This window comes from Monosiga brevicollis, genomic scaffold, assembly GCF_000002865.3.
Source record: "Monosiga brevicollis MX1 MONBRscaffold_41 genomic scaffold, whole genome shotgun sequence".
In the NCBI taxonomy this organism is placed as follows: Eukaryota; class Choanoflagellata; order Craspedida; family Salpingoecidae; genus Monosiga; species Monosiga brevicollis.
In genome coordinates, this window is record NW_001865078.1 from 108,103 (window position 1) to 125,174 (window position 17,072).

Consider the following 17,072-nt stretch of genomic DNA (forward strand, 5'->3'; position numbering starts at 1 on the left):
TCTCTCTCTCTCTGTCTCTGTCTCTCTCTCTCTCTCTCTCTCTCTCTCTCTCTCTCTCTCTCTCTCTCCTCTCTCTCTCTCTCCTCTCTCTCTCTCTCTCTCTCTCTCTCTCTCTCTCTCTCTCTCATTTCACACACACACACACACACACACACACACACACACACAGAAGGGCAGTGGCTGGCGGGGGGAGCCGGCAGCAGCACGTCTACGGGGAGGGAGAGATTGAAGGAGTGGTGTAAGAAGAGGCATCATGGGACCTCGCAAGGCAGCCGAGACTGCCTTGTCCATGTACATTGCTGATCATCGCAAAGAACTCCAGGATCAAAAACCCGAGGTACGCGTCGCTGATGGCTCGGTCCGGCTGACCCCAGATCTTAGAGCGCCCGACTGGCTCGCTTTGCCCGACTTGCCCGACGCACATGACTCATTGCTGGCCTGTGGGCTTGGTGCTGGAACCTGTCTAGGCCTCGGCTGAAGATTTGGATGAGGAACTCACCAGCCGCTTTCAGAGTGCGTCACCTCATTGGTTCTTCTCATTGGCCGACCCCATCCACACCCCGCTCCCTGCTTGATTCAGGTGTCTGGTTGTTTCTGCCTGTAGCTTTGACCGAAGAGGCACTCAAAAAGCTCGGTGAGCGAGCCGATGCTGTCAATGAACAGAGAGAGCGATCACGGCGCAAGCGAATGCGAAAGCGTGCCAAGGCTGAAGCCGAATTTCGCGATGACGGCAAGGTGGGTGCTTGACCACAGGCTTCCCATCTCCAAAGTCTGTCACCCCTCCAAACTCACGTATCATCCTTGGTCGCAGTCACATCTGAAGGAGCTTGTGGGTGAGGGTCTTCTCGGACCGGATCCAGAGGAGGAGGCCCCCTCCACCCCCGTAACTGGTGGTGCCAACCCATCGTCAACCCCGAATAATGATAAATCAGATGGCCAGAATGCCACGTCCAGCCCCAGCAAGCGGGCCAAGTCCATCACCGGTCTTGCGGGTGGTCCAGTCAGTAGCAAGCATTTACAGGCCATCAAGCTGGCCACCAACATTGATCGGCGTGAGGTGAGCGCAACGCCTCAAGTGGCCAGCACGTACCCATGGTCCCACCAGAATCATCTGGTCTCATGGCTGGATCCGGGCTCTTTTGTGTGCAGATTGATGTCGATGGCTTCACCCAGGGTGCGATTGTGGCATGTGGAGATGCATACTTTCGGGTGACACCAAACTTTAGCTTTCCCAAACTTACTTGAGCGCCCGTCGGCTCATCCTGACAGACCCCTGTCCATTATCCATGCACATTCCGTGTACTCCTCGACAAAGACACTGTGCGGACCTTTGCCCTTTGTTGCCCCTTTAATCGACTCTGTTCTTCTACGTCGTCTCTTCTCGAGCTCCAGCAGATGACCGCCTTTGCAAGCACTGAAAAAAAGGACGCAGCCAAACAACCGAGAGAAAAGCGTTCAATTGCAAAGCAGAACGCACCACATGACCTCAAGCCATCAGAGGCCCGAGAGGGTGTAGCTTGCCTGCGCCACAACAACTAGCATATACAAAAGGAGAAAAGGCCGACCCGTCGTCACCAAGGCCTCCAGAGACCAAGGGCACTTGCCCTTGCCAGGGCAGCATCGCAGAGACAACGGAAACGGGGCACCCGAGAACCGCTGGAGCGGGGAAAAGTGGGCGGTAAATGGGGTTTAGCATTGATCAACAACGACGACAACCTTGTAAGCCACAGGAACAAGGACAACAACTACAACAGCCAAGAGTAGCAGCGATGCCTCACCGGGTGAGCATCATACCAACAGAATACGGGGCAAAGCCATTTGTATGCAACCGCAGCAAAACAACAAGAACACACGGCATCATCATGAAAGAAACACGATCGGGATAGTGCTGCGCACCCTTCACACAATGCCTCAAACAACAAACACAGGGCGCCAAGGTCTGGCTGTGGAGGGCAGAGACAAAAGCTTGACAGCGAGCATCAGGGCTCTTGTGGCGTTTGGCTTTAGCAGCAACCACCGCCTGACTTGGGCTCTGGCTTGTTGTCGGGCTTGATAATGTCCTTCTCGTGCTCATGGGGCGTGGAGACCTCCTTCGAGTCCATTTTCTGCTTGATGGACCGAGCCATGGCAAAAAAGGCCTCTTCAACATGGATCTTGGACTTGGCACTCGTCTCGAAGAAGGGAACGCCATACTCTGCCGCCAGCTAAAAGGATGGGACCAGGCAAGTAAGCTTGATCAGCTGTCGGCATGCCGTAGACCAATGCCGAGGCCTGAAATATGGGGTAATGTGTGCTGCTGTGCTGGGCTGGGCGTTGTCGGGTGAATTCAGAGGCCGACAGGGCACCAACGAACCTTTTCGCCTTGCTCCGTGCTGACCACGCGCTTGTCTTCCATGTCACACTTGTTGCCAAGGATCATGCGCTCCACGTCCGAGGAGGCGTTTTGCTCAATGTTGCGAATCCAAGTCTTGATGTTATCAAACGACTTTTCCGCCGTAATGTCATACACCAACATGATGCCCTAATCACAGCACCGACGCAGCCGCGAAGACAAACAACCGCGCGATTTATGAAGCAGGCAGGGCACCTCGTATGAAAACGCCCACAACGAGGGGACGAGTGGTGGATACACAGGCTGACGGGCCGACAACCGCACTTACCATGGCACCGCGGTAATAGGCGGTGGTGATCGTGCGGAAGCGCTCCTGACCAGCAGTATCCCTGGACCGAGCACGTGCGGGTGAGTCAAGATGAGCAAGGCTCCCTTTGAGGGTTCGTCAAACGACCAGGCAGAAGAGTTGGCACCACACCATATTTGGAGCTTGATTTTTTTGTCGTCCAGCTCAATCGTCTTGATCTTGAAGTCAATGCCTGAACACCACGACGAAGAGGGTACATGAGCGAGCCGAGAGCAGCAGCAAAGTAGCCGGCTTGATACACGGGCGCCGTGTTGGGCCAGACTTTCGAAGGCAGTGCACACACACACACACACACACACACGCACGCACACACGCACGCACGCAGGGAAACGCACCAATGGTGGAGATGAAAGTCGAGTTGAATTGGTCCTCTGAGAAGCGGAAAAGAATGCAGGTCTTGCCGACACCGCTATCACCAATCAGCAGGAGCTTGAAGAGGTAATCGTAGGCCTTGCTCATGGTGCTGGGTCCGGAAGAGAGGGGACACACTCAATCAAACAAGCAAAACTTCAACGAACCGCCAACACGGCAGAGCCTAGGTCGACAAAGGCACCCCCCAAACAATTGAGAAAAGCAAATGGCAGCGGGAGGAGACTGGGAGCAACTGGCAGCAAAGACATTCTCCTTCTCTGCCCTGAAAACACTCCATGCAAAGGGGGACAGGGCACGCTTTTGGCGCTTGACACACGGGGCAAAGGGATGGACGCACTTGAAATCAACAGAAGCTAAATCACAACAAGAGCTCGGGCGAAGGAGGGCAGCGAGTATCGACGAATCCTTCTACCCGCACACCAAGCCGAGATCAAGCACCGACGGTGAGGTATCAGCACAAAAGACATGAATGCACTTGTTCATCCCGACCACTCTGCAGCAAGATGACGGCGCTGCCCACGCCGGCCCCGAGTGGCATTCGCCTCGTCTGCCCTTCGTCCGCCCCCGCAACGAGTCGTTCCGCGTCATTCAGGAGCTCTTTTTCACACCAGGAGAGCAGTGACGCATCTCCACGCACGCACGCACGCCCACACGACTTCATCGGCTCTTTCCAATCCCCCACCATAATAGCCTCAGTACGCGTGTGCTGCTGATCGCCGCGCAGGACGACGGTGCCACGAGTTGGCGCTGCCCTTTTCGCGTGCACCGTCAACAACGCCCATCCCAACAACACTCACTCTCTCAAATGTGAAATGCCACAACCGCACTCTCTTGTTTGCCATTGATTTCAGCATTATCACAACAACGCACTCGACGTCCCTCTCTCCTCCCTGCACCGTCGCCTCCACCCTCTCTTCCCGCTTTACACCCAAAGAGCAGGAGTTTTACTAACATTTGGTAATAGGCTAGTATTACCAAATGGAATGGGGTGTTGGCCCTTTGAACCACTTTGGCTTTCAAGGTGTAACACGTTTTGAAATTGTGTTGCAAATTCTTCCCGCCAGGATTTAAACCCCGGCTGGGGTTGATGGTGGGCGACCTTGACCCGGAAGATGACGGCGACGTGACACGCGCTTCTTTCACGCTTTGGGATGGTTGGTCGTGGACACATTCAAGGGGGAGGTCTGAAAAGAAAGAAAAAAAAAATCAATAAAGCCACCGAGATGCCACTGGCACGAACAAGTTTGAATTGCATGGGAAGAAGTCAGCCGTTGGCTACTTGGGGGCGTAGTGTCGAGCTCCAAAGATGGTTGATCCCACTCGCACGTTGGTGCTGCCCTGACGAATAGCTGTCTCGTAATCGGACGACATGCCCATGCTGAGCTCGAGCTCCTCTGCATCACGGCCGAGTTCGCTCGCCACTGCCGCCCGACACCGAACCAGTGTCTAGTGCACCATAGCAATGTGAGGAGACCACAACGATGAGCTGGACTCAGCAGCAACCGCTCCCGAAGAAAAAGCACCACCACCACCACCACCACCATCACCGCCAACAGCAACGACAACAACAACCGACAGGGTGCTTAAGAAGTTTGAGATTAGCTGACCCACCTCAAAGTCGGGGTTTGTTTCCTCCGGAGCCAAAGATTGCTCAAGGTTGCCGATGGTCATCAAACCGCATAGTCTGGTCCCACACGTGAATTTGTAAGCGACTGCGCAACGTTCACCAAACGTAGCCACCAGAGAGTTCCACACAAGTCCTTGAGTTGTACAGCACCCGCGCGTCATACCGAAGAGCTGGGCATGAGGCAGTGATATGCTTGGCCACGGCCACCACTTCATCCTCTAGCACGCCGTGCTTGTCTAGGTTGACCCAGCAAAACAATGCACCCATCACCTTTGACCGTTTGCCGTTGACATGAAACACGCATGAGAAAAGCTTTGAAAGACTTACTCTCCTCACGGCTCGTGTTAACCTGAATGAGGACCGAGACGGTCCGCTCTTGCTCGGCAAACGTCTGAACAACGACAAAGTAAGTGCATGCACCATCACCAGCGAAGCCGCTGCAATCTTTACTCGGAAGTGACAGACCTTGTTCAGAGCGTCAGCGAGCTTCTGGCTCGACACTGTCTCTACCATGGCCAAACCCTGCACGGCAGCCAGCTGCTTGACCTTGTTGCGCTGCAAATGACCAATGAAATGCCACTCAATGTCTTCTGGACACTACACCACGCCCACGCGTCTGTGAGGCCTATGCCACTCATCCTTGCGCCGTCCAGCCACACCCAGCTGGCGATGACACCCTTGACGATCAAAAGGGGCTATAGTTAACATACCCGAGGATCTGCTGCCTTATCCACCAACTCCTGCACCTACACCACCGTTGTCCACAGGCACAAGCAAACGCATGGTCAGGCGTATGGTATCGATGGTTCCAACATCCAGCGTCACAGCCAAGCGCGCACAAGACTCTGCCTCCTCGGCTAACATGCCTGACACCTGTTGTGCTGGACGAGCTCTTACATAGTTTTCACCAAAGCGCCGATGGCCGCACTGCTCGTGAATCTTCAGAATCATGTCAAGTGGTTTGGTCTTGCTGACTGCCACCAATCGAGGCACTGCCGCACGGCCGTGCGCCTGCATCACCATCAACAGCCCGTCATGACACCTCTCCACAGCCCACTCAAACGCCACCGCCGCTTCTTCCTGCCCTCTTGAGATAGCAGCGCCAAAACGCACCTGTGCGGCGGCCGCCACGCTGGCCTTGACCTCTTCAAAATTGGACACAACGTCCACCTGTGCGTCGGCGTCCGACATGGCGACGCGATATGTCCGTGCCCAACGCTGCGTGGTCCACCGCACCCCAGTCTTTAGCACTCGTCTGCCCGCCCCAGACAACAACATCAGCGACGCTTCCCCGAGTGCAACCCAAAACTGCTTTTTGGAGCTCTCTCTCTCTCTCTCTCTCTCTCTCTCTCTCTCTCTCTCTCTCTCTCTCTCTCTCTCTCTCTCTCTCTCTCTCTCTCTCTCTCTCTGCAATGTTTTTTTTTTTTCTCTTTTTCTTTTTTTGTGTGACAAACGCTGCTGCTGCAAGGCGCAGACGAAACGCCCTGATGGGTGAAAAGTGGCACTTCCAAATGAAGATTAGCTGAATTCTAGTGTCGGTCCGGCCACAAGGCTGCTACTATTGGCTTCGCTTGGGCAAAGACGGGTGAAACTGCTCCTGATCGAACAAAAGCGGGCGGCGCTTGGGTTGTTCTTCAACCTTGGTCCTGATGAGTCGAATATCCAGATCACACAGATGAGGGGTGAGCGAGGAGACTGCCTGCATAAAGCACGCCCAGCAGGTCAGATTCATCAACCTACTCGTGCAACAGCTTGAAGAGACCAGTGCCAATGCGCATCGGCACACCCAGAATAATGCACTCGGACACGCCGTCCACGCTATCCTGCTCGCATAAGAACCCAGATAGAGGCCCAAGAATGAGTGTGCAATATGGTCCGGGACCGATCGGTCATTCTTCTGATAAGAATTCGCGTGCGCAACACGCACCGTTGTGCCGCGTAGTGCAGCGTCAAAGAGATGGTCCGTTGTCTTCTCGAAAGAAGCCAGCATAAAGACCGACTCTTTCATCTTGGCAATGCCAAAGCGCGTAATGCCCAGCACCTCACCCTGCAAAAGACGCACGTGTGTTCCGGAACACATCAACCAAGCGTGAGGGATTGTAAAAAAAACAAGGGTTTCGTGAGATCACGGCACGCGGAATGGAAACAACAAAGTGTCTGAGGAAATCAGAGCACGTTCATGACGTACCTTGAACGTCATGAGATCGCTCATGAGCATTGTGTGGCGCGGGTTGATGTGGATACCGTAGTTGGACATGACATACTGCACTTGGTCCATGATGATGGATCTAACGAACGAAACATTCCATCAAGAAGCGCCCACGTCAGGACGCAAGGTGACATTACACAATCCCATGTCAAATCCCTCGCCGACCCCATCCGCCAGGTCACTAGCTCGTACCGGGCTGCTTCGATACCGAGGGTCTGCTCCAATTCCATGACGTGATTGCAATCGACTGTCGTGCCAATGACGCCTACAAAAAGGGCCACGGGCACGATGCATTATCGTGAGATGGTGAGACCTTGAGTCAAGCGTCGCCATCACCGGGTGCTTCTTGTGCCGTATACCGGGTGTAGCCATGACGCCTTTAAGATCAGTGCCATCAATGGCGATGCTGAAAGTGCCTTCGTTGGGATCCTTGGCAATAATCGCGCGCCGAATGCCTGGCAGACCGGTAATGACGCAGTTTGGCAGCACATTGGCCAGGTGGCGCAGAGCATGCACCCGGTTGGCTACGGTCTTGCTGTCACACACGGGCACCGCCTGGAACACCTCACTGCTCATCACCGACAAATGCTCGTGTTTGATCTTGGTGAGGCGACTGGCTGCAATAGAGTCGATGATAGTGTTCATCGTCACCTCCAAATGCTTGCGCTGGATCACCTTGAGGTTGAGCTTGACACGAACGTAACCCCCATCCTCATTGCACACCACGTCGAAATGGTCCGCCACCTATATTTGGAGTGACATCAAGGTGTGAGAAGGCAATGGTGTGCGCCCATCGTCCTTTGACTCGCCACCCGCTTTGACCAACGACACTTGGTTGCCCCTGGGCACAGACCTCGCCGAGCGTAAGCGTCTCCAAGCGCGCCTTGACTTGACGCGCAAACGACTCTTCCCGATCATTCTCCAGCTTGGCAGTGATGACAGGTGTACTAATGTTCTTGGCGGCGTTGATAATTTCCTTGATACGAGGCACACCCAGCGTCACGTTCATGGCCGCGACACCAGCAAAATGGAAGGTTTTGAGAGTCATCTGCGTGCCCGGCTCGCCAATACTCTGGGCACCGATGGCGCCCACAGCCGTGCCGGGCTCCACCACTGTCCGACGGAACTTGAAGAGAGCCTTCTCCACAAAAATACGCATGTCCTCACGTGTCACACTCATCAAGTTGTTCACCAACTAAAAGGCCAAACCCAACCAATCAAGGGTCCCAGCGTGAGTGCTCATTTATCAACCAAAAGAGTCACATAAAGAGTCAAGATGAGTCACGAGTCTGAAGGGACTTGGCAGAACACGTACGTGACGCTTGGCGGGGTCATCTTCAGCAGGGGCCTCGAGGGCTGGTGCCAAGCCAATGCGTTGCCGAATCTCTGCCAGCTGCTGTGCCCGCTTCTCCAAAAAGACGCGCAGCTGGTTGAGGAAGAAATGCTCCTTGTCTGCTGACACATCCAAGCCCAGTGGGCAATATGGATGATCGTAGTCACGCAAGTCCTGCTCCTTCAAAATAGACTCGAATGTCGAAATCACCTAGTCAACAAGCCCAACACAGTTCCACGGTGAAAGCCCAACATCTACCAACCAAACTGACCATGGAGGGTCAACAAACATACAGCAGCAGGTTGCAGCGTCACAGGTGGGGGGCCATCGCGGTCCGAGGCCAAGACGTGCACAAAGAGATGCTCCAAATCCACAGCGCAGTCATCCGTCTCCATGCCTTGAGGATCCAGGCCATCATCGCCGTAGCAAAACTGGATCATGTGGCCTGAGGAGTTGCGAACGGTGGTATCATAGTGCACGACCAAGTCCTCGAGTGCCTTCATAAGACGACGCTGCATATAGCCGGTCTCGGCGGTCTTCACGGCCGTGTCAACCAGACCTGACCGTGGTAGTTTTGAAAATGAGTCGATCGAAACCGGATACTCTTACCCGCGCGCCACGATCGCCTTTGCACGCCGTACGACAAGATAGACAAACCTTCACGACCAGACATGGTATGGAAGAAGAATTCAGCCGGGGTCAAGCCCGTGTAGAAGCTGTTGGCAACAAAGCCCTTGGCCATGGGGACCTTGGCGAATCGTCGAAAGTGCGGCAAAGGGCTATCCGAGTTGATACACAGCAAAAAAGATGAATACAAAACGAATACGATAACGACCATGCGCTTCGGTGCTGGCTTGCGTACCGGTCCTCAAATCCGTTGGGCACACGCGAGCCGTTCAAAATTTGCTGCCCGACCAAGGCAATCATCTAAACAGAGCCCGCAAAAGTACAGCAACGAGACGAAGACCACGAGCAAAACAAAATGAGACTCTAGGTTGGGCTGGTTCAGGAGCGGCAGCCAGGGGCATGGCGAGAACGCACCTGAGCCATGTTAATGGGACTGCCCTTGGAGCCACATTTGGCCATGATCTTGGGGGCGTTGTAAGGGGAAAGCACCTTACGACACAGGCTACCAGCCTCCTCACGGACCTGAACCACAGGAAACATTCGGCAGTGAGATCCGATGTGGCACACACTGAAGCAACATTTCATAGCCATGACAAGCGCACCTGGTTGAGATCTTTACGAATGAAGGATTCGAGGGTTTCCTCAGCTGACTGGCCTGGCTGGCATTCAATCCGGCCCGACTTGTACTCGGCAATGTAGCCACTGCATTTGTCAAACGCCGTCTTGATCAAGACGGCCTTCTCATCGGTCAGCTCTTGCGGCGGAGTAACGTCCTCTGTGCATCCGAGATCAGTGTGGCACAATGAGGGGTGTTCGTTGACAAGGTGCGAGGCCATGGCACGGCGCTCTTACCCAAGCCAATGGAGAAACCGCGCTCCATGAGGTAGCGAGTCGTCAACTTGGTCATGCGCAGCATACCCTATTGACGGCCAATGGAGTGTTGACATGAATTATGGTTTGTCGTACGCACACACAAAGGTTGTATACGATGGGCGTACATCGACTGCTGCTTGGGCACTGTAATCGCGCAAGAGGCGATAGAAGATGGTGCTCTTGCTCTCGCCCACATTCGCCTGTCACAAAAATCGTGCAAAATGAACAGATGCACCCGAGAGCTGATCAAAGTCTGGCAGACAATGCTCTCCAGACCCTCACCTTATCCAAAAACCCACAAAGAAGACGCGAGGAACGAATGATGACAAAGCCGTCTTCGGGACAGAGTGAGCGTTCGCCAATCGTCAGATCGCGGCCAAGCTTCTTGACTTCCTATGATATTGGAATGATGCAACACAAACCAGGTGGAACATTAGAATTCATGGCCATGCTTATGTGCATGCGCGCGTGTGCGCGCGCGTAAGTCACTTGACAAGGTCGAGTGGAATCGGGAGCGGGGTCTGGGGCAGCAAGCTTTGGACACGCGCAGACGCCACGCCACAAGACTCATACCGATTTCTCGTAGTTTTTGTCAAAGCTCTTGTTCTTCTCCGTCAAGTCAACTTGATGCGGATCATCCTTGCTCGGGCGCATCATCATGCTAAAGACTTGTTTGCCTAAAAACGGAAAATAAAGCGTTGCATGCAAACCCAAGGTCCATGAGCTTGTGCAGGTGCGCTCCTGTCGGTCAGATAGGACGCTCAACACGAACCAGTCCACATGGCCACGGGCTTGACGATGGCGGGCACTGGCAGGCTGATCTTGAGCGACCCATCGCTAAAAGCGCACACCATCTGCATGACCTTGGCCTTGGTGAAGAACGTGTCTTTTTGGGAGATGAGAAAGCACCCCGTGATGAAATCCTGGCACGCCGCAATGAGCGGCTCGCCATTGCATGGCGTGCACAGGTTGTGCGTGGTGCGCAACAGCAGCGCAGCCTCGGCCTTGGCCTCCTCCGTCTGAGGAACGTGCAGGTTCATCTCGTCACCGTCAAAGTCAGCATTGTACGGCTTGCACACGCACTCGTTGAAGCGAAAGGTACGCCACGGACGAGCCTTGACCTAAAAGGATTCAAGTGTTGAGCCAAACAGAAGAAGAAAGAGAACACGTATGTACGTCCGCGCAAAAGGCCGTGCGTACCCGATGACACATGATACTCATGCGATGAAGAGAGGGCTGGCGGTTGAAAAGAGCGTAGTCACCATCAATCAAGTGCCTCCGCACAATGTCGCCCTTGGCCAGCTCGCGAGCCGACTAAAGAAGAAAGCAAGCAAGGTTAATGAAACGCATCAAATGGTCCCGGGCAAAGAACATCTGGAATCAGAAAGTAGCAGGGTAGGGCCTCGACAACAACGCGCAACCTCACCTTTTGGCGGTTGCAGTGGGCCAAGTCATAGGTGCGCTTGTCGCGTGACTTTTCCAGCAACACGGCGCCAGGGTAGTCTGCGGGAGAGCATGATCATTCTGAGTCATTGACAACAACCTGGGACGTCGCGTCATGGCGAGACGATGCGGACATCGAAGCGGGCTTGGTTGTCACGACGTACTATCGGGGCCGTTCTCCACAGCAGCGCGCAGACGCTGGATGTTGTAATCGTTGACCATCTCGGGGTAGGTCAGGATCTTACAAACGTGATAAGGCACGCACACCTCGTCGATGCTGGCATTTGGATCGGGGGAAATGACGGTACGGCCCGAGTAGTTGACTCGCTTGCCTGTGCATGGCCCAAACAGGACGTGAGGATGAAGAAGGAGAGAACGGAACGCCTGATGTTTTTGTTGAATCCGGCAGGGCGAGCGGCGCACCCGACAAGTTGCCACGAAAGCGTCCCTGCTTGCCCTTGAGCCGCTGGTAAAAGCCACGTGGTGCCTTCTTCGGCTGCAGAGAAAGGATCAAGCACCCGGATGATCCCTGGCATGAGAAAGGAGCTAAATTGTTCTGCAGACGAGTGGAGACACGGGCGGACCTTGAGGTCTTTGGGAAGTCCGGGAAGGTCGCCATTGAAATAGAGCGCCACGTGGACTTGAAGCGCCTCCCACGTCTGCATGATGCGCTCAATCTTCTGACCACCAGCATCTTCGACGCGCTGTAAAAGAAAATGACATTGCCGCAAGTAGGGAAGTCAGCAGACCTTGGGCAATGAACATGTTACGGTCAACGCCCGCTTGCCAAGGAACAACCCACCTTTGCTGGATCAAACAGGTCCCGGTGGATCGTTTCGTTCGAGCGTAGAATTTCTGTGCGTCAGGATGATTGCAAGGGGTATCAGAGGTCGGTTGATGCATTGGCTGTAAGGACGTAAAAAAAAAAAAAAAAAAAAAAAATAACAATGTGCATGAAACAAGAGCCAAGGCAGACCTGCTAGACCCGTGGTAAGAGGGTCTTCATTGGAGCCACTGCCTCCTGTGGCGTCCATGGCCACGGAGGGACGCAAGCAGCCTAGGAACAGCAGACAAAGTAAGGAGAAGGTGGGAAGATGTAGGGACAAGCATTAGTTGGCAAGAGTTGGCCTGCGACGGGGACTAAGACTGGGGAGTGTCAGGGTTGGAAGTCGTTGAAGGGGGAATGGCTGGGGCGTGACGCACCAGGAGGAACAATGAGATTTGTCAAAATGAGTTTTTCGGGGCGACCACAGAAGGGATCCATGTCCAGGAGGGGGCAGTCCTGGTCGGGCACGGCGCGGAGAAGTTGCAAGGCCCGAAGCGGGTTGAGTTCATCCTGAACCTTGTCCGCCTTGAGAGAAGCGCTCAAGTCTTTGACCTCGCTGGCCGCTTCTTGAAAGAGCTGGTGGTGAGCTTCCTAAGGTTCCAAAAAAAAGGACGATGCGGCGTTGATGAGAGGCGCAGGGCACGACCGCAGATGCCAAGTGGGCAGCATGAACGTACGCGCAGCCTGTTGTTTTTCTTGGTAAAGCGTTCGTGGACGATGCGCAAGACAGAGTTCTTGGGGCGCTTTACAACACCATTGCAGGCCGAGCAATGTGGACAGGAAGCCGCGTTTTTGCGACACTGATCGCCAACCTGAAGAGAGCAAACCACATGATAAGGATGCTTGCAGACAAAGCGACCGTTGGAAAGGGTTGGCACCTACTTCTTTGATGATGGCAGCTCGAGGGCCGCGTTCGAGGTTGGGGTCTTGCAAGCGACGCAAGAAAACGGTGGCTTGCTTATGGGAGAGCATGACGCGGCTGCAAGACTATCGTCACGAGGTTCGTGTGGTCGATGGTTGAGAAAGCACGAAGGGGGGTGGGCAGAGCTAACGAGTGTGGACCAGGTTCAGGCTGCCTACCTTGCAGATGCGCTGAAGGCAGGAGAGGGTGGCCTTGAAAAAGCCCACGTGAAAAACAGGGAGCTCAAGCTCAATATGTCCAAAGTGGCCCTCGCATTTCCGAAGGTTCTGTGAGCAGGTGGCACAGTCCAGACTCTTGTCGAACGCACCCTACAGATGAGCAGCAAGGCCGCGTGATGATGGTGTGAGCACAACCAGAACCTCTGGGCCGGACATGTTTGCATTGGGTTTGGGGATGTCGGAAGGCAGATGCTAAGAGAAGAAACGAGCTTACCAATCGTCGATCCAAAGGCCCAAACGGCGCAGGCTTGCGATCCGGCAGGCCGGTGTAGAATTCTTTGGAATAGACGCGCACTTCGGACAGGCGTTGCATCTCATAATGGTCCATCAAACCAAACTGGATGTGGGAGATCTTCTTTGGTGTCTGGTCATCGCGATACTGTTGCTTGGCCATGACGCACGGTCACTGCTGCCAATGCAAAAATGCAAAAGGTTTGCAGAGCCGCCTGGTCCACGCGCCAATGACGGCACCAGCACGGGCACCAACTGCAAAGCAGGGCGTCTGCCAAGAAGGTCTTTTTCACGTGTTTCCCCTGTTGCGCTACAAGGGGCGATACACGGTGAGACCGACCCATAACATGGTTCCAAAGACCCTCCTGCCCCGCCAAGTCAACACACCCACCTACCCACACAGACACGCAGACACACATACGACCATGCAAAATGCATACAACCATTCTCGACCCTGCCAGCGCCCTTCACTCACCTCCTCCGCCGCCGGCGGACAGGGCCGACTGCCAATTTCCCTCTCTCACTAAACAGCGAGAAAACTGAGAGAGAGAGCGAGAGAGAGAGAGAGAGGAAAAAAAATGCCGCGTGTGCGATAGTGTATTTTATACCACACTTTCGCATCGTTACACACAGAGAGAGAGAGACAGACAGACAGACAGACAGAGAGAGAGAGACAGAGAGAGAGAGAGAGAGAGAGACAGAGACAGAGAGAGAGACAGAGAGAGAGACAGACAGAGAGAGAGACAGAGAGAGAGACAGACAGAGAGAGAGAGACAGAGAGAGAGAGAGAGAGAGAGAGAGAGAGACAGAGAGAGAGACAGAGAGAGAGACAGAGAGAGAGACAGAGAGAGAGACAGAGACAGAGAGAGAGAGAGAGAGACAGAGAGAGAGAGAGAGAGAGAGAGAGATAGAGAGAGAGACAGAGACAGAGACAGAGAGAGAGAGAGAGAGAGAGAGAGATGAATTTAGACGAGTTTTTGAGAGATTTTCAGCGTAATTTCGAGCGCAAGGTCAGAGGTGGTGTTGCTTGATGTATGGAAAGCGACAAGGGCCAGCTGGATGCCAACGACCAGATGATGGCAGCAAAAAGCAAGTCAAGGGGTGTGGCCTCCCGCTCCGCTCAGTGTGTAAGCACACAGCCAGCAAAGATGTGCATGAGGTTGTTATAAAGAGAGATACCGTGCAATAAGGCGTCAATGGTCCAAGCGGTAAATCACCTCAGATTGGGCCCGTTGCTTTAGTGTCGCCCCCCACAGCTCCAATTGCTCATCTCATCTTGATAAATAAGGGGATAATCAAAATTCAATGCATTGGTGCTGATGCCTGAAGGAAGAAAACGAGTTGCATGTTGCCTGGCACTCAAGTTGTGGCGACTCCAACTTCGGACGCGCAGGACAGGACAGGACAGAGAAGAGGAGCGTAACAAAGAAAACAGGGCCATCTGTTGTGACATGACGACGCCGAGTCGTCTTGGTTTTGATCGCAGCCGATCACCATTTGAGATTGTCTTCTTAGGAAATTCAACTGAGCCTGGACCAATCGCAAAGCGTAGATCAGGCAAGGAAAAGAAAAAAGAGAGCCAAGAACCAAAGGATGCACCAGGTACCACGACGAGAGACAGGACACAAAAGAGTAGGGGTGACAAGGTGGACTTTGACGAGGCTCGACAAACACAAAAGGACTGCTCAAAGTGAGAGGAAACGGGACAAGGGTGGTTCTAAATCCTTGGGTTGCCCGGCTTGTGCCTGACATGCCCAAAGCCAATGGGGCTTGACACCCATCAAATGCCGAGCGTGTGCCACGGGATGAATCGGGACAACCGGTCCATGGATGTCAAGCAGGCGCTCAAGAGGGCAAAGAACAAAGAAGAGTAAGAAGGGAGGTGTGCCAGGGATCTAGTTCTTGACATAGTTCTCATGTACTCGGGTCTCGACCTTGCAAACCGAGTCCATCAGAATCTCGAGAACCTATTAGGAAGATGGTAACCACAAGAGACAGGTGTGCATGGGGCAAGTGATGAGATGGGACACCGCCAAAAAAAGGAAGGGCGAGATGGACACCTCTCCTTGAGTCAACAACAACAACAACAAAAAAAAAGTGTGCCACGGATAGCAAGGCTTGCAAAGAGAGAAAGATGCGATGGAGCAGGCGTGTCCAAAGTTTAAAGAAAATATTGATCAAGCGAAAAAGTCATACCTTGCTGCGGTTGGCGTCGACCGAGGTCTTCATGGCCTTGAGCTTCTCGGTGGTGTCGGCCTGGATGCGCTCAGAGTCTTGGGTGCTGGAGCCAGTGTTCTGCAAGGGGAGGGGCGAAGAACGTGAGAGCAGGAAGTCATGGCGAGAATAACGTTTGAAGACGTGTCTCTTGGCCTTGCAGGTCAGAACGAGCCGGTGACGGGTTGAGGCGCAGCACAAACCTTGACACCTTCGGCGTCAAACTCCTGCTGCTTCTGGTTGCGGAAACGCTCAATCTCATCGACGGCCTCCTTCTTGGCCTGCTTCATGCGAAGGATCTTCTCTGCAGACGGGTGTATTCGGGAGAATGGGTGCAGACACGAGTATAACACGCAAGTCAGTGCAACTCACTCGCACAACGAGACGTGCCCGATGGTGTGGATGGACTACACACGCCTTTGGGAGGCAGGCTGGCACCAGACGGAGAGAGAGAGAAAAAAAAACTGCTTGTTCTACCCCTCTCACCAAGCACCTGCTAGTCTCGGAAGAAAAGGTGGCTACAAGAACAACTAACCGTTGCGAGCCTGCTTGACGAGCTCCTTGGCACGGGTCTCAGCATCAATGAGCTGCTTGACACCACGAGACTGAACACCGCGATCGGCCATTCTGCTGGTTCTTTGGAGAAGAGAGGAGCGAGCGAAAGCACCAAAAAGTCTATCACAACGACAAAGAGGCAAAATAAAAACCCGCGTCAGTGAGAGGTAACTCGAATGGCAAGGAAGAGACCAACAGGTTCCTCACGAGCGCCGGCCGGGGTTCAAGCCGGCGTCGCTGTGCCACCCGCACCGACAAGAAAAAAAAAAAAAAAGAATACTGGAGGGGCGAGGCGACAGTCTGGTCGGTGGCTTTCACACAACACAGAGACGTCTGCAACGCCTTGTCTCTGAGACTGCACGACGTATGTTCTCCTCTCCACCGCTCTGCCAACCCCGGCACCCAACGCCACCCCAGCAGCAGCGGCTGCCCTTTTTCGTATCCCGACTGAGCTCCGTCACACACTTCCTCCAACTCACCACACACAAGAGAATGCCACAGAGAGAGAGGGTGAGAGAGAGAGAGAGAGAGAGAGAGAGAGAGAGAGAGAGAGAGAGAGAGAGAGAGAGAGAGACAGACGACAGAGACAGTGTCACACTGTCAGCAAAGGTGTGTGTGTGTGTGTGTTGGAGAGAGGGCGTGTGTGGAGGCAAGTCGACCACGTTGTGTCAAAGCTTAAAGCAGAGGTGCGTTACGACCCAGTGATACAGAAAGGTGGGAGAGGGGAGGGGAGACTCAAGGAGACTCGGGGAGACTGGTACCAGTTTGAATAACGCATGTGCTGTTCTTCTCCTTGGACCAGAGGATGCAGACAAATGTGACAGACTTGACAGCAATGATCCGCTACCAGCTGTATCTCGCTTGGTTTTAATTCAAAGTCCGAGATGCCATTTTCAAATTGAGTTGATCATCCGGACATTGCG

General features: G+C 53.9%; 6 protein-coding genes across 6 annotated transcripts in view; 2 read left to right on the plus strand and 4 right to left on the minus strand.

The window, feature by feature from the left end:
* MONBRDRAFT_39162 (uncharacterized protein) overlaps positions 1–1,057 on the plus strand; it is a gene marked incomplete at both ends in the record, with an annotated part of 50,297 nt that extends 49,240 nt beyond the window's left edge. Inside the window, 2 exons of the mRNA XM_001750406.1 lie at positions 605–735; positions 812–1,057. Of these exons, the coding sequence (XP_001750458.1) occupies positions 605–735; positions 812–1,057 (377 nt within the window). The remainder of the gene's footprint in view (positions 1–604; positions 736–811) is intronic.
* Positions 1,058–2,003: 946 nt separating this feature from the next.
* On the minus strand, positions 2,004–3,479 carry MONBRDRAFT_34573 (uncharacterized protein; the record flags this gene model as incomplete). Its single annotated transcript, XM_001750442.1, has 6 exons — positions 3,409–3,479; positions 3,035–3,234; positions 2,811–2,871; positions 2,661–2,721; positions 2,354–2,521; positions 2,004–2,204 (listed from the first exon to the last, which is right to left on the minus strand). The coding sequence occupies exons 2-6, from the start codon at positions 3,156–3,158 to the stop codon at positions 2,004–2,006; spliced, it is 615 nt and encodes a 204-aa protein (XP_001750494.1). The 5' UTR covers positions 3,159–3,234; positions 3,409–3,479.
* An 823-nt stretch (positions 3,480–4,302) lies between these two features.
* On the minus strand, positions 4,303–5,562 carry MONBRDRAFT_34574 (uncharacterized protein; the record flags this gene model as incomplete). The annotated part of the gene is made up of 6 exons (XM_001750443.1): positions 4,303–4,517; positions 4,683–4,755; positions 4,862–4,934; positions 5,026–5,089; positions 5,164–5,295; positions 5,449–5,562. The coding sequence occupies 6 exons, from the start codon at positions 5,560–5,562 to the stop codon at positions 4,347–4,349; spliced, it is 627 nt and encodes a 208-aa protein (XP_001750495.1). The 3' UTR covers positions 4,303–4,346.
* Positions 5,563–6,211: 649 nt separating this feature from the next.
* On the minus strand, positions 6,212–13,902 carry MONBRDRAFT_39165 (uncharacterized protein). The gene is made up of 31 exons (XM_001750444.1): positions 13,856–13,902; positions 13,364–13,690; positions 13,090–13,239; positions 12,892–12,996; positions 12,687–12,821; positions 12,387–12,600; positions 12,160–12,204; positions 11,986–11,990; positions 11,768–11,887; positions 11,607–11,679; positions 11,348–11,515; positions 11,167–11,243; positions 10,941–11,054; positions 10,513–10,861; positions 10,314–10,417; positions 10,023–10,133; positions 9,866–9,940; positions 9,720–9,786; positions 9,470–9,642; positions 9,282–9,389; positions 9,103–9,167; positions 8,898–9,019; positions 8,534–8,799; positions 8,223–8,450; positions 7,761–8,102; positions 7,267–7,651; positions 7,100–7,172; positions 6,887–6,986; positions 6,626–6,745; positions 6,439–6,521; positions 6,212–6,344 (listed from the first exon to the last, which is right to left on the minus strand). The coding sequence occupies exons 2-31, from the start codon at positions 13,541–13,543 to the stop codon at positions 6,257–6,259; spliced, it is 4,245 nt and encodes a 1,414-aa protein (XP_001750496.1). The 5' UTR covers positions 13,544–13,690; positions 13,856–13,902; the 3' UTR covers positions 6,212–6,256.
* On the plus strand, positions 13,878–14,377 carry MONBRDRAFT_29968 (uncharacterized protein; the record flags this gene model as incomplete). Its single annotated transcript, XM_001750407.1, has 1 exon — positions 13,878–14,377. A coding segment is annotated over one exon (498 nt), but the record flags the coding sequence as incomplete, so codon positions are not given.
* Positions 14,378–14,879: 502 nt separating this feature from the next.
* On the minus strand, positions 14,880–16,266 carry MONBRDRAFT_39166 (uncharacterized protein). The gene is made up of 4 exons (XM_001750445.1): positions 16,130–16,266; positions 15,798–15,898; positions 15,577–15,675; positions 14,880–15,347 (listed from the first exon to the last, which is right to left on the minus strand). The coding sequence occupies exons 1-4, from the start codon at positions 16,218–16,220 to the stop codon at positions 15,276–15,278; spliced, it is 363 nt and encodes a 120-aa protein (XP_001750497.1). The 5' UTR covers positions 16,221–16,266; the 3' UTR covers positions 14,880–15,275.
* Positions 16,267–17,072: the final 806 nt, after the last annotated feature.

Bases quoted from the DNA above. Each gene is read 5' to 3' on its own strand.
- MONBRDRAFT_39165 (XM_001750444.1), bottom strand. From the start codon at position 13,543: ATGGCCAAGCAACAGTATCGCGATGACCAGACACCAAAGAAGATCTCC. The intron at 13,240-13,363 runs GTAAGCTCGTTT...GCTCATCTGTAG, and splicing joins GGCCTTTGGATCGACGATTG to GGTGCGTTCGACAAGAGTCT. The intron at 12,205-12,386 runs GTGCGTCACGCC...TGGACGCCACAG, and splicing joins AAATCTCATTGTTCCTCCTG to GAGGCAGTGGCTCCAATGAA.
- MONBRDRAFT_39166 (XM_001750445.1), bottom strand. From the start codon at position 16,220: ATGGCCGATCGCGGTGTTCAGTCTCGTGGTGTCAAGCAGCTCATTGAT. The intron at 15,899-16,129 runs GTTAGTTGTTCT...ACCCGTCTGCAG, and splicing joins CGTCAAGCAGGCTCGCAACG to AGAAGATCCTTCGCATGAAG. The intron at 15,676-15,797 runs GTTTGTGCTGCG...CTCCCCTTGCAG, and splicing joins TTGACGCCGAAGGTGTCAAG to AACACTGGCTCCAGCACCCA.